This window comes from Serinus canaria, chromosome W, assembly GCF_022539315.1.
Source record: "Serinus canaria isolate serCan28SL12 chromosome W, serCan2020, whole genome shotgun sequence".
Lineage (NCBI taxonomy): Eukaryota > Metazoa > Chordata > Aves > Passeriformes > Fringillidae > Serinus > Serinus canaria.
Window position 1 is genome coordinate 12322113 of NC_066342.1, and position 13617 is coordinate 12335729.

General features: G+C 43.6%; 2 protein-coding genes across 3 annotated transcripts in view; one reads left to right on the forward strand and one right to left on the reverse strand.

Moving 5' to 3' along the window:
• The window catches only part of LOC103824724 (DDB1- and CUL4-associated factor 12-like), an 830860-nt gene that overhangs the window by 415020 nt on the left and 402223 nt on the right, over nt 1–13617 (forward strand). The window lies entirely within an intron of this gene.
• LOC127060959 (homer protein homolog 1-like) overlaps nt 1–13617 on the reverse strand; it is a 71630-nt gene that overhangs the window by 16945 nt on the left and 41068 nt on the right. Inside the window, exon 4 of the mRNA XM_050986302.1 lies at nt 571–663. Within this exon, the coding sequence (XP_050842259.1) occupies nt 571–663 (93 nt within the window). The remainder of the gene's footprint in view (nt 1–570; nt 664–13617) is intronic.

Below are 13617 nucleotides of genomic sequence, written 5' to 3' on the forward strand. Positions count from 1 at the left end.
TGTACATTTGACTATATTAATTTATTTTCTGGTTAGGTCTATATTAACTCAGTTAATATTTTAAGATCTCTTTTATAAACCCTTCTGTTACAACATGGCTAACAATAAAACCCCAGAATCCACATGTGAGTCTGCCATCTTCCTTCAACCATTTCACAAATGAATACTACAACAGGAGGAAATGAGTAAATATAATTTGCTGGTTTAACTTAATTTTTGTTGTCATGAGTGCATTGCCTGAGATTTCATAGCTACAATAAGAAAAACATAAAAGGTCTTTACTATAGACTTACATAAATGCACACCATCTTTACTCATAGTTTCTGCGGAAAGCTCAAAGAAAGGGATGGGAATAAACAAAAGGACAATTTAATATTAAAGCAAGCCCCTTTGACACTTTTGCAAAGTATATTAAATGCATTCTTAGAATTCTTGCCTCTTCTAGCTGACTGATGAGGGGATTCAAGGAAACTGTGAAGTACTCTGTTCTTTTTTAATACAACATGTGAAAGATACAGTAAGTAGCACAGACTATGAAGTACTAGGCTTGAATCAGGGAATAACACTCACTTGAGAGGGTGTACTTCTTAGCTCCATCTTTTCCTGGGATTTTTCCTTTGCTAGTCGTGCAGCATCTTTGAATTCCTGAAATTTTTCTGCAAACTGAAGCTATAAGTTTAAAAAAAACAGGAAAAAGAGAAAGAGTAGGTGGTAAGTAGTTATACCATATGCAGAACAGAATGCTGTACTTAATATTTTACAAAGTCAAATTCTGTCAGTAGAATTTTTTAATTTTTTCTCCTTATTAGATTTTTATTTAGGATAGCTACACAGTGACATACCTTTCAGACATAATGTACTCTGTTTATGTGACAGAAAATTTATAATGCAACAAAGTTTAATTTTTTTGCTGATAGTGTGTCGTGGGGTGACAGCCTTTATCCCAATATCGTGCGTTGTGTCTGGCATGTGCGCCTTTCTTCCCCCCCCCCCCCCATCCAAGCCGTCTTGCCGCGGCGGGGCGGGGAGGGGGGTAGCGGGGGGGAGGGTGACCGGGCACCTTGGCTTTTGCTTTTGCTTGCTGGCTGCTGCTGCTTTAGCTTGGCTGCTTAGCTTGGCTTGCTTGCTTTTTGCGCTCTTCTTTTTTTCTTCCCTCTTTCTTACCCTCCCCTGAAGATACCGTACCGGTTCCGGATCTGACCTGGGACATCCAGAACCCCCCGGAGTCTGCAAGAGACGCTCAGCACCCTCCACAACACTGCCTGGTTTCTTTTTTTTCCTTTTCTTGTGTTGGGGAGTGTTACTTTGTTACCTGTCATTAAATAGGTTTTATTTTCCACTTTGCTCCTCCGAGGAATTCCTTCCCGAACCCGGTATTGGGGGAGGGGTGGTTGGAGGTTTGTTTTTTAGGGGACTCCCTTTTGGAGATTTCCCCTAATCTGTCATAAACCAGGACATAGTGTTAAAAAAAACACCTCATATATGGCATACAATCATGATAAGCTGCCTTGCACAGCTACTTTCAGATTCAGGTTTTACCGTTTTCTTGACAACAAATGATCTGGTTCTGAAAGCCACTATGGTCACTATTGGCCTAGAGCCTTCAATGGGCTTCATTCTTTCATGACTGAAACAATATCAATTTCTTCCCAAAATTTAACAGCATTTATCATTTTGGTAGCTAATTTAGAAAGCAGCAGTAGGAATATTGAGTCAAGTTCATTTCTTGATTGTTCAAAGACATGATTCAAGTTAACAAATTCAAATATACCAAACACTAAATTCAAGAATTTCACACTGAACTGCCATATGAAGCTTGATTTCTCTGCTACATGTACATCTTAGGCAAAATAGCTAAAGCAACAATTTAGAAATACATGCTGTCATGGTTTTAGCATGGGAGACATTTAGGGAAGTGATGCAAAGCTTCCAGCCACTGAAAAGCTGGACAGGCCTCTGTGAAAAACTCATGTTAAAGATGAAAGAAACCTGGGAACTTCCTCTTTTCCTTCCGGTTTGTGAAAAGGTAACAAGGCTGGCCCATCCCCTGTCTCGGCTGGGCCGGGCCAGGCCGGCTTTGCCGCAGGGCTGGGCCCCTCTCTGGGGAGCCTGCCAAGCCCTGTCCCGGCCGGGCCAGGCCCCAGCAGCATCCAGGCAGGGAGTGGGGAGGCTGTGGGGGGCCCTGGCCAAAGCAGGGCTGGGCTGTGGCTTTTAACATCTTGCCACCAGGGTCCCCTCCCCCCAGCGTGGCCACCGCAGGAGATCATGCGGCTCAGGCCAGAGGCAGCCCTACAACCCATGCAGAGTGGCCCTGCGGCCGTAATTGAATGCAGCAAAAAACAAAGACCAGCCATGCAGCTGATCCTGACACAGCCTCAGCTGCAATTCCCTCCGAAAGCACTGAGAGACCATCTGCAGGCCCCGGGTGAGATGTTAACTCTTTCAGTGCTTCAATCCTCCCTCGAGTGAAAGAAAGGAACAAGATGCAAGCATGTAAAGGAGCAACTTGAAGACATCAAGGTCAGTGAAGAAGTCAAGTCCCGGATGGGAGAGAGGAGGAGATGCCTTAATCTTGGGACTGAAAATCCTCTTGTAATAGTTGCGGAGAAAGACTCTTTTTCCCTGTAACACATGAAAGCCATGGGGAGATGAAGGGTTCAATTTGATATCGAGCAAAGGCCTCTATGCCAAAGTAAGCAGATGTTAAAGTAGCTGTGATCCTATGAGAAGCTTGAACAGAGAAGGAGAGAAGAGTGGTTCTGTGCCCCCAGGAAGAGAAGGGTCTCTGTTCCCAGGGATGAAGATGATTTTAGAGATAGATAATGAGAACCTTTGCCTTTGAACAGCTTATCTTTAAAACAGTACCCCATAAGTTGACATGGCCTATGAACACAGCTGTGGGAAGGCTTGTGGAAAATGGGAGGGACTTCACGATTGCAGATTTCCACAGGTGGCTGATATCCGTGAGAGAGCCACAAGAAAACGGTTTTTTTCCTCATGGAGAAGTCTCCATAACCTTAATGAGAGGGACTTCTCTCCCTAAGTGAACTGAAGAAAGACTATTTTAGAGGTGGTAAACTGACTGAAATTTTAGCTTTTGCTTCTTTACATTGTCAGTGGGAAAGAAAAGGTTGTGGGGGGGAGGAAGAGTATTCTGAAGGTTTTGTTCTGATTCTTATTATTCTTTCTTTTAGTTACTGTGAATAAATTTTTCTTTATACCCTTTTAAAGTTTTGAGCCTGCTTTGCCTTTCTCCTCATCCTATCTCACAGCAGGAAGCAAGTGTATTGTCCAGGAAATCTCAAAACTGGCGAAATCTCAAAGTGGCAAACCAAAACCACTATACATGCACTCTTAGAACTGATAAATTAAATCAATTTATTAAGAATAGGGCCTGGATTCTCTGGCTAGAGAAAAATTTGGCTCCATAGATCTCAACTTCACACTACACTAACTGCTATAGTAACTAAACATTTATTTTGGCTTCTACTGCTTTTATATATACCATGATCTTATTATGATCAGCTCAAGACTGAAATTATTCAGCAAAAACATTGGAAACTTCACCAGCACCTTCTAAATCTCTCCAGCAGAAGCATACAAAGAAATCATTTTGCACTGCATGTATTCAAAATGAATGAAGGCTACCTTTGTGTGACTCTAATAAAATTGGCAACAGATGACCAGAACTGGATGATACTTATTTAAGAGTTGTAGATAGACCACATTATTTAAATCAGCTTTAGGACCAGATGATTGGTAAGTGAGCAAACATGATGCTTAGATTTAGAACGCCTGAAGACATAGAAGGCAGTAAATAGGATCTTCTGTATCACAGTAGTAGAATCTGTTAAAAAAAAAATTATCAGTGTGTTGGGTTTTCATGGCCAGGTTTTCAAAGCCATAGCCAGATGGCTCCAGGACAGACCCAGAGCTGGCCAGAGCCAAGCCAATCAGAAATGATGGTAACGCTTCTGTGATAACATATTTAAGAAAATAAAAATGTTATTGCATGGAGGTAATTGCGCTCAAAGAAGAGAGGACTGAGAATATGTGAGATGAACTCTGCAGACACCAAGGTCAGTGGAGGAGTGGGAGGAGATGCTCTAGGTACTAGAGCTGAGATTGCCCAGGAGCCCGTGGTGAAGACCATGGTGAAGCAGCTGTGCCACTGCAGCCCATGGAGGAGCATGGGGATGCAGAGATCCACCTGCAGCCTGTGGAGGAGATCCATGCTGGAGCAGGTGGATGCCTGAGAGAGGGTGTAAAAAAGCCACGGGGGCTTGCTCCTTAGCCAGATAGCTGATTCCCCGTAGGGTCAGAGCGCCCCAAGCAAGCAGTATTAAGGCCAAATATCTCAGCCCTCTGGGAGTTGGGTGCCCAAACCCGAACTGCCGCACAGCTTTAGCTAACTCTTAGCAAGCTTAGTTATTGTCAGCTCTTAGTGATATCAGCTCTTTTGTAGTTTCAGCTCTTAGCTTGCTAAGGTGCTCTGGCTGATCACGGCTATCTGAAGAGCAGACTGGAGAGAGAGATGAGAAGAGGCCTCGGCTGTTCCATGATGGTTTATTTGAGGGATTCACGAAGGGTCTGACGGCAGCTCTTCTACCAAAATGGGCCAAAGTAGCCCCTTTTATAGGGTTAGGGGTGTCACCGACATAGTTTATGAAAAATCCTTTACTTAGGAATTTTCCTCTCCTGAGAGCTGAGAAGCCTCAGGAACAAACTGCAAACAATTCTTATCTGCTGCTGTGGAATGCGACGGGAAGGTCTGTGATTGGCCCTGTCGGACTGTTTCCAGTTAGGGGCCTATCACAGGACACCTGTCCAGTGTTTCAGGCTGAGAAGACTTTTCGTTTACGCATTCTTTTTGATTCTTAGCTTAGCTTTAGTAGTGAAATCCTTCTCTTTATTCTTTTAGTATAGTTTTTATATCTTATATATATCATATCATAATAAATCAAGCCTTCTGATGCATGGAGTCAACTGTCTCGTCTCTTCCCTCATCCTGGGACCCCAGAAAACCAATGTAACATTAGGGGGTCTTGGAAACTGACCAATTGTAAGGGTTAGGGAAAATAGCCTATGGGGTCACAGAGAGATAAACAGGCCTGGAGGACTGGAGTGAAGACTTCTGGTTCAATTCCTGTGACTTGGCGTTTCCGTATCTCTAAACCTTTGTTCTCCACAGGGCTGTAGCTGGCCCCGTGTCTGCTACAAGAGGGCTGTGAACCTGTGGGAAATCTACACTATAGCAAGCTCTTGGACAGGGACCTGTGGACCCATAGAGGGAGGAGTCTACACTGGAGCAGTTTTCCTGGTAGGACTTGTGACCTAGTTGGGGGACCCGTTCTGGAGCAGGCTGTGCCTGAAGGACTGCACCTCATGGAAGAGGAACTCACATTAGAGCAGTATGTGAAGAACTGTAGCCCATGGAAAAGACTCATGCTAGAGCAGTGGGATGGACTAACGTTGGAGAAGTTCGTGGAGAACTGTCTCCTGTGGGAGGGACCCCATGATGCAACAGGGGAAGGACTCCTCTCCCTGAGCAATGGGAGAAACCACAGGTGATGAACTGACCATAATGCTCATTCCCTGTCTCCTTGCGCTGCTGGCATAGGAGGTAGAGCTGGGAAGGAGGGAGGGGTGGGTGGAAGGTGTTTTCAAGGGTCTTATTTTACTTCTCATTATCCTGCTCTGATTTTGTTAGTAATAAATTCAAGTAATATCTCTAAGCTGAGCCTGTTTTGCCTGTGATGGTATTTGGTAAGTGATCTCTCCTGGTCCTTATTTCACTCAACTCATGAACCCTTGGTTATATTTTCTCTCCTCTGTCCCGTTGCGGAGGGGAGTGAGTGATTGGCTTTGGTGGTTGTCTGGCAGCTAGCTAGGGTAAAATCACCACAAATAGACAGATAAATAGATAACATTTTAAGAAAGAGCTAACAAGTCTAACGTAGTGGAAATATGAAAAAAAATTAATAGAATTCCTTGAAGCAATCTCTTGATAAAATTACTAAATAACAATGATATCTCATTTAATGAAAGAAAGGGTTCTCTGGAGGATTAAAAATTTAGGGAAAAGGTGGAAAAATTATGGAGGGAGATTACAGGAGGATCTCACTAGCACCTGTGCTAGTCCTTTTGGCACAGAGGTGTTACCAATTGTTGTATTGCACAAAGTAATTTATTTAGTTGTTTTTGCACTGGGTGTTTGGTAATTTGTACTGATCACATGGTTTGTTCCATTCTCCCCTTTCCCTCCCCCCCACCCCAAAGCCCCATGGTGGTGGTCTCTTCTTGATTTACTCCTCCCCTTGCCCCTCCCCTCACTTGTATCCCATTGGCTGTGGTCCCTGTCCTCTGCCCTCCATTTCCCTGGGTTTAAAATCTCCTGGGACAAGACCCTCGCCCTCTTCTTCTCCTTTGCTCTTTCCCATCTCGGACCCCCTGGAGTAATTCCACAATAAAACTGTGGGATTTTTGGTCCCAAGGAGAAGAGTGCCTCTAGTCTTTTACTTTTGTCCTTGTAAAGGCTGAAAGGGGCCAGGGGTCCAGAGCTAGCCGGATTGGACCCTCAAAGGCCCCGGAGAGATTAGCCTTTACAACCAACCTCTCTTATTGGCCCAGTTTTGGCCAGCAGCATGTCCATCTTCAGAGCCATCAGCCATTGGCTCTGCCGGACATGGTGGAAGCTTCCAGTAGCTTCTCACAGGACCCATGTTTGTGTCCCTTCCACCCCTCCCCCGCCCCAGCAAAAACCAGGCCATGCCAAACCAATACGGACATACACATCAATTTAAACAAATGACAAAATTTCTGTGTTCACTAAAGCAATGACGTGCACAAATGCAAATACTCAATATCACTCAGAATTTCCTCTGTGTATGATGCTTCTTAGAAATGAAAGCAATTGGATTATGAAAGGAAGAAGTCTTAGAAGTATATCATGCTGTCCAAATAAAGCAGATTTTCTGATTTTTTAAAATGGTTTTCTGACAGGCCCATGCTCATCCTTAGAAAACAACAATTACTTTCTCAAAAGGGCCAATATGATTTTTTTTGTTTATTTAAGGCTTTTTAATAAAAAGCCAATCATTATTCTTTACTCAAACATTTATTATACATTCATTTTTACGGCATTTGTGTTTCCAGATCTTTTGTATATTTCAAAGATGAAAATTCTCTGCTTAATATAAAAACATGTTTTCAAACTGAAAATGGAATTCCTCACCTGGAGAAAAACAAAACTGATTTTTGCAAGTTCTTGGACACATCTACCAAAGTGGTATCAATAACAATATGGATTGTAGAAAGGGTGATCACAGGAACCCTAACATGACTTTAAGCAAGAGGAGTTACTGCTTTCCTTGGATTAAGGTGGACTTCCCTCTTGCACAAGCAGACCAGAGAAAAAACTCATAGGGAACTGTTTCCTTAGTAAAACTGTCAACATTTGTACTGTTTTGCGGAGAAAATAAAAAACTCCACAACTTTGTAAAAGTTGTAAAGCCGGTATGTTTATTGCAGCGCTGGACGCATGTGGGGATTACTCCCCTTAAAAGGCATGCGTACCTCTGGGATCTTCAGGTCCCCTTTTTATTTTTCTCCCCACATACATATGCATACAATTTCACAATAGGTTCAAACATATTCATTTTACAGACTTCGCGTGACATTTATTGCTAGTTCTTTTGTTATCAGAAAAAATTCCTAGGCCAAGTTGACCCGTTTCCCCCCTCCTTATCTCTGCCCTTCACTGGTGCAATTTTCTGAGTTCAGACTAAACAGCTAAGATTCCAAGGCTTAACTAAAATATGTACATTTAACCTAAATCAAAAAGAATTTCTACCCTGCAACCTGGAAAATTTCTACTCTGTCTCATTCCCCCCTTTCCTAGAAAATAAGTAAATTCGTTTACTTAATGCAGACCCCTACGACAATAGGTGTCTCTTAATGCTTTACATTTGATAGGGATGTTAACATAGCTACTCATTGTAGTATTCTCCAATTCTAAATTAGCAAGATCAGTTATAAATATATACAAAACAATTCTGCAAGTGAAAGTATGAACCACTCCCGACCGCAATATACTCATTTTTGCCCATGTTAGATTTAGTCTCAGTTCATTGTCTCCTGCGGTCACTCTCCAAGGGGGCTTCTGGGGCCTTCTTCACTCAAGAGTGATGGATCCACGCATTCTGCTCCTTGATCTTGATTGCAGTGAAGGTGGTGAGAAGCACCTGGAATGGTCGGTCCCTCCCACAGTGGTTCCAAAGTTTTCTCTGTAAGAGACTTAACATATACATAATCTCTAGGCTGTATGTTATGTACTGGCCCATCTAGCTCCCTGCTCTGAGCTCCAGCCACGTGTTTGCCTGAGGATATTGTGGCTGGAACTCGGAAGCGTGGTATTATTTCTTGTAATAACGCTCTGGTCACCTCTCAAGCTTTGATAGTTCTGGTGGAGAATGCTTCTGGCCACCTTGAAAATGTATCTGTCAATACCAATAAATACCGATACCGCCCTTTCCTTGGGAGTTCTGAAAAGTCACTTTGCCACTGCTGTCCAGGCCCATGGCCTCTCCCAATCTGACCGAGTTTCGGTTTGGGAGCATTTTTGGGGTTAGTCTGGAGGCAAAGATCACACTGTCGGGTCTCCTGAGTAATAGTGGCATATAAATTCCTAGCAACTATTCTTTCAATCAAGTAGGTGTATAGGGCATCTATTCCCCAGTGTGCTTCCTGGTGCTCTCCCCTTACTAGTGACCACAATAAATGGGAAGGGATTACCAGCTTCTTTTCAATGGTAGCCCACCCTTCTTGGTTATATGTCCCTTTTTGATCTTCAATTAATTTTCTATCTCTCTTACCATATTCTGGCTTACCTTCAAGGGAAATTTGTCCATCTGGAATTAGGGCTCCTTCAATAGTTACCTCACCTTTTGCTGCTTCCTTTGCCTCTCTATCCGCCAGCTCATTTCCTTCTTCCAATTCTGAGCTCACTCTTTGGTGTGCGTTGATATGCATAATTGCTACCTTTTCAGGCAGCTGAACTGCTTCCAACAGCTGGATTATCTCTTGTGCATGTTTGGTGTTCTTTCCCTCTGAGGTCAGAAGTCCCCTTTCTTTCCAGATGGCTCCATGTGCATGCACGACTCTGAATGCATACCTCGAGTCTGTGTAGATGTTTATCTTCTTTCCTTTTGCCATTTCTAAGGCACGGGTCAGGGCAATTATCTCGGCCTTCTGTGCAGAGGTGCCTGTTGGTAAGGGTCCGGATTCTATTGCCTCTCTGCAGGTGATCACTGTGTATCCAGCATGTCGCTTTCCATTGGCAACGTGGCTCCTCCCGTCAGTGAACCAGGTCTCTGCATCGTCTAAAGGAGTGTCCTTTAAGTTTGGGCAGCTGGAGTAGGTAGCTTCAATGGTCTCCAGGCAGTCGTGGTGCACTGCTTCCCCTTGATTTCCACTGAGAAAGGAAGCTGGGTTGACAATATTAGTCACCACTATTTCTACATCATCTTGCTCTACCATGATGGCCTGGTATTTAAGGAACCTCTGTGGTGAAAGCCAATGGCCGCCCTTTACTTCCAGTACTGTGGACACTGTATGGGACACTAGCACAGTCATTCTTTGTCCCAGGGTAAGCTTGTGTGCCTCCTGAATATTCAGCATGACTGCTGTTACAGCTCTGAGGCAACCTGGCTATCTTTTGGCTGTAGCATCTAGTTGCTTGGAGAAGTAAGCAACAGCCCCCCGGTATGGACCCAAGTCCTGGGCCTGTATTCCTAAGGAAATTCCTTGTTTTTCATGGGAAAATAGAAAGAATGGTTTACTTACATTTGGAAGTCCCAGGGCTGTTGCTGACATGAGGGCACCTTTTAGCTGGTGAAAGGCCCGTGTGGCTTCTTTCGTCCACAGGAGATCTCTGTTTCCATTGGCAATAAGAGCATAGAGGGGTTTGACGAGCAGTCCATAATTATAAACCCACAGCCGGCACCACCCTGCCATGCCCAAGAAGGTTCGGAGTTATTTTATCGTCTGGGGTTTTGGGGTTTGGCATATGGCTTCCTTGTGAGCCTGCCCTAGAGTCCGTTGCCCAGCACTCACCTCATACCCCAGGCAGATTACTTTCTGTTTCACTACCTGTGCCTTTTTCTTTGATACTCTGTATCCTTGGAGTCCTAGGAGATTCAAAAGGCTTACCATCCAGGCCACACATGCTTCCCTTGTCTGAGTGGCTACTAGAAGGTCATCCACATACTGCAACAGCCTTCTTTCTTCTTGCGGAGCTTCCCAGGACTCCAGATCTTTTGCAAGTTGCTCCCAAACAGAGTGGGGGAATTTTGAAGCCTTGAGGCACATGGACTATGTGAGCTGGGTTTTGCACTGCTTTCAGGGCTTTCTCATTTGAATGAAAAATTTTCTGGCTGGCTTTGTGGATAGGGAGGCAAAAGAAGGCATCTTTCAGGTCTAAAACAGTAAACCAGGTTAGCTCAGATGTTAAACAAGTTAGTAAAGTATATGGATTTGCTACTACAGGGTATAAATTCCTTGTTATCTTATTGACAGCCCTCAATCCAGTACCATTGATTATTGAGCTGATTTCTTCCCTATCTTCTTTTCAGGGGGTACTGCTTAATTCTCACTGGTTGTGTTCCTTTCTTAAGCCTTTTTACTAGGAAGGGGTGCATTCTTCACCCTCCCTGGTACAGCAGAAGCCTATACCTCTGAAAATACTTGTTCTAATATCTCTTTACTAATTTCTTTCTTAATTTCAATGGCTGTTAATATTAAGCCTAACACCTTTATATCATTTGCCTCCAGAGTAACTCCCCCCATTTCAGAATGTTTAAAGAATTGGGCATATACAAAAGCTTTTAAGTACACATGTTACTTCAAAGATTTGCGAAAGTATGCTTTCTCAGACTGGTCAGTTGCTCCCCACACTATAACACAATGGTTCTCCACAGGTAATAAAGCGTTATTTAAAACTGAATATTTGGCTCCTGTATCAACTAAAATTCCACCCTTTTCCATTTTTCTGGTCTCACTGCCTCTCGAAGAGGGGTTTGTTGCCTCCTAGTTCTGGATGAACTGCCAGGAGGGGCATGGGTGCCAATGGGTATACCTTTGGAGCCTGAGTCCTCTTCCCTTTTTGGGGAATTCCTCCTTATCTTCTTTTACTTTAGGAGGAGTCTTTAATAAATTATAAGTACTTATTTTGCAAGCTGTAATCGCTTTGCATTTCAGTATGATAAACTTTCTCTGACTTGATACATTGCTGTCTTATGCTGCATGCCGAACAACACGTTTCATTTGCTTTCTCTTTGCTTTGTTTTCTTTTTTAAGGGCTAACACCAGTAGGTCAGAAGGAGCTCTGAACCCACAATTACTCTGCCATTCTGGGTGAAGTCTTAAAATAAAACTACATCAACATATGGGACTTTATTTAATTTCCTTTCTTATTTTAAAACAGCATTAACTATAATAAGGTATTATAAATCCTTTTTTCCTGAGCCGCCCCTACTGGCAGCTTTCTCCCAGTGAGCCCCTCCCAAAGGGGCTAGTTCAGGAACCTCTCTTCTCTGGTTAGTTCTCATTTTCTCTTTCTCTTTATACTATCTTGTTTCTACCCAAGCCTCAAAGTGTCGTCTTTTCTCAGTTTTTCCCACACACAGACCTTCAGGTGGCAGGCATTAGATGTGATCCTTCACACATAAGCTTTAAGATCTCAAGTTCTGAATTGGCTTGATCAGGAACCTTAAATTTACACTTAAGGCACAGAAATCTGTGCGTTAAGGCACAGAAACTCTGCATTGCACACTAGGTGCCAGCTTCTCAATGCACCAAAAACTTTCAGGAATTCCTTGCAGGCTATTCCATTTATCACTTCGGCGTTTATCACTTAACCTCTACGCGGGCTGTTTTCAGTTCAAACTTACTATATTACCAACTGAAGTCTCATAAACTCATTCATCTCTTCTATCTAAACTCTGTTTTACAAAATCTCAGTCTTTTCTAGTTCTTTCACAATCTACTTCAAGCATTTTTACTGACACTCACTTTACTTCCTTGCAATAGGCTGTGCTTGTTACAGCAAAAATTTTGATATGCCCACAAACACAGACACACACCACTCCCTTCCTTATCTCAAATTCACAAGTCAGGGCTGGAATTGCTGTGGGGGGGGGATTATTGGAATTCCTTTAGTTCTTTTTACCACAGTGTCCTAGGGTGACTGTTATCCCCATTCGTGTGTATGTAATTTATGCTGGATATCATGTTCTCTGCCTTTAAGACTGGCAGAGTGAGAGTTTTGTTTTGGGCCTCTTATCAGCTACTCGGCGGGACATACAGATAGCACCAGTGCATGTTGCTGCTTTTTTTTGCTTTTTGCCCTGCTTTTTGCTTTCGCTCTTGCTTCTGCTTCGCTTCTGCTTTGCTTGTTCTTGCTTTTTTCCCCCCTTCTCATTAGTTACTTTAGCTAAACAGTCCAAATTCCTTTCCAGACTGTTCCCCCCACCCCGTTGGACCTGCTGACTGCTCCGGACTAGGATTCAGAACACAGAGAGAGAGGTTACACCTTGTGACTGCAGCAGCTGCCTCAGCGCCAGAGGGACTGATAATAGCAAACCCCCAGGAGAGACTTTTCTGAATTTGTCATCTTTCTCAGAGCAGTGGAAGAGTGGTGTCATCCGGTATTGTTCATTGTGTGTGCTGGGGGGTGCTGTGCTTGTCAAATAAACAGGTTCTTTCCACCTCTCTCTGAGGAATTCTTCTCTAACCAGTTGGGGGAGGGGGCTGTGTGGGTTTGCTTTTGGAGAAGCCCTTTTTGGGGATTCTCTCCCAAATTTGCCCTAAACCAGGACACACAGTTAAACATAAATCACCATACCCTAGTTCCTCTGTGTAAAATGCTACATTTGTTGCAAACAAAATCCTAAAATCTCCACAAACCCCACTATACAATTTGAGCATCATATTACCACAATGTGGGGGTAAGAACCACACAAACTCACCGGGAAAGGGCATATCTCTCAAATCCCACTTTTCTCAACACAACACAGCATACAATACACTTCAGCATTTACCCACACAAGCTTTCTCTGGTCTTCACACGCTCTGGACACAATCAAAATAACAGCACACAGCAAAATTCTAGAGATAAAGTCTACCTACCAGGGTAGCGGAATTCCCTGAGCTCATACTCACGGTTAAAATGTGCCCGATCTACACAAATCACTACCTTTAAACACAATACACATCTTGACCAACGTTTCTCCACTTGTTCCACTTCACCGCAGGGCACTCCCTGCTCCCACAGCCTGCCCCGGCTGGTACTTTAGGCCTCACTCGGCCCCTTCAGTTGCGGGTAGAAACTCTCCCGCACTGTACATATACGCTCTTTGTACACCATGCACTCACACAATTACAAACACACACAATGTATTAACTACACAGCAATACAGTGTCCGGACACCACACACATGAACGAGTTCACTCGAACCCACCCCCAGGGTTGCTAGCGGCCGCTCTATCAGACGGTGAACTCTCATCTCTCAGTTGCTCTATCATCTGGTCTGCCTGCAGGTACAGGCTGAGCACTCAGAC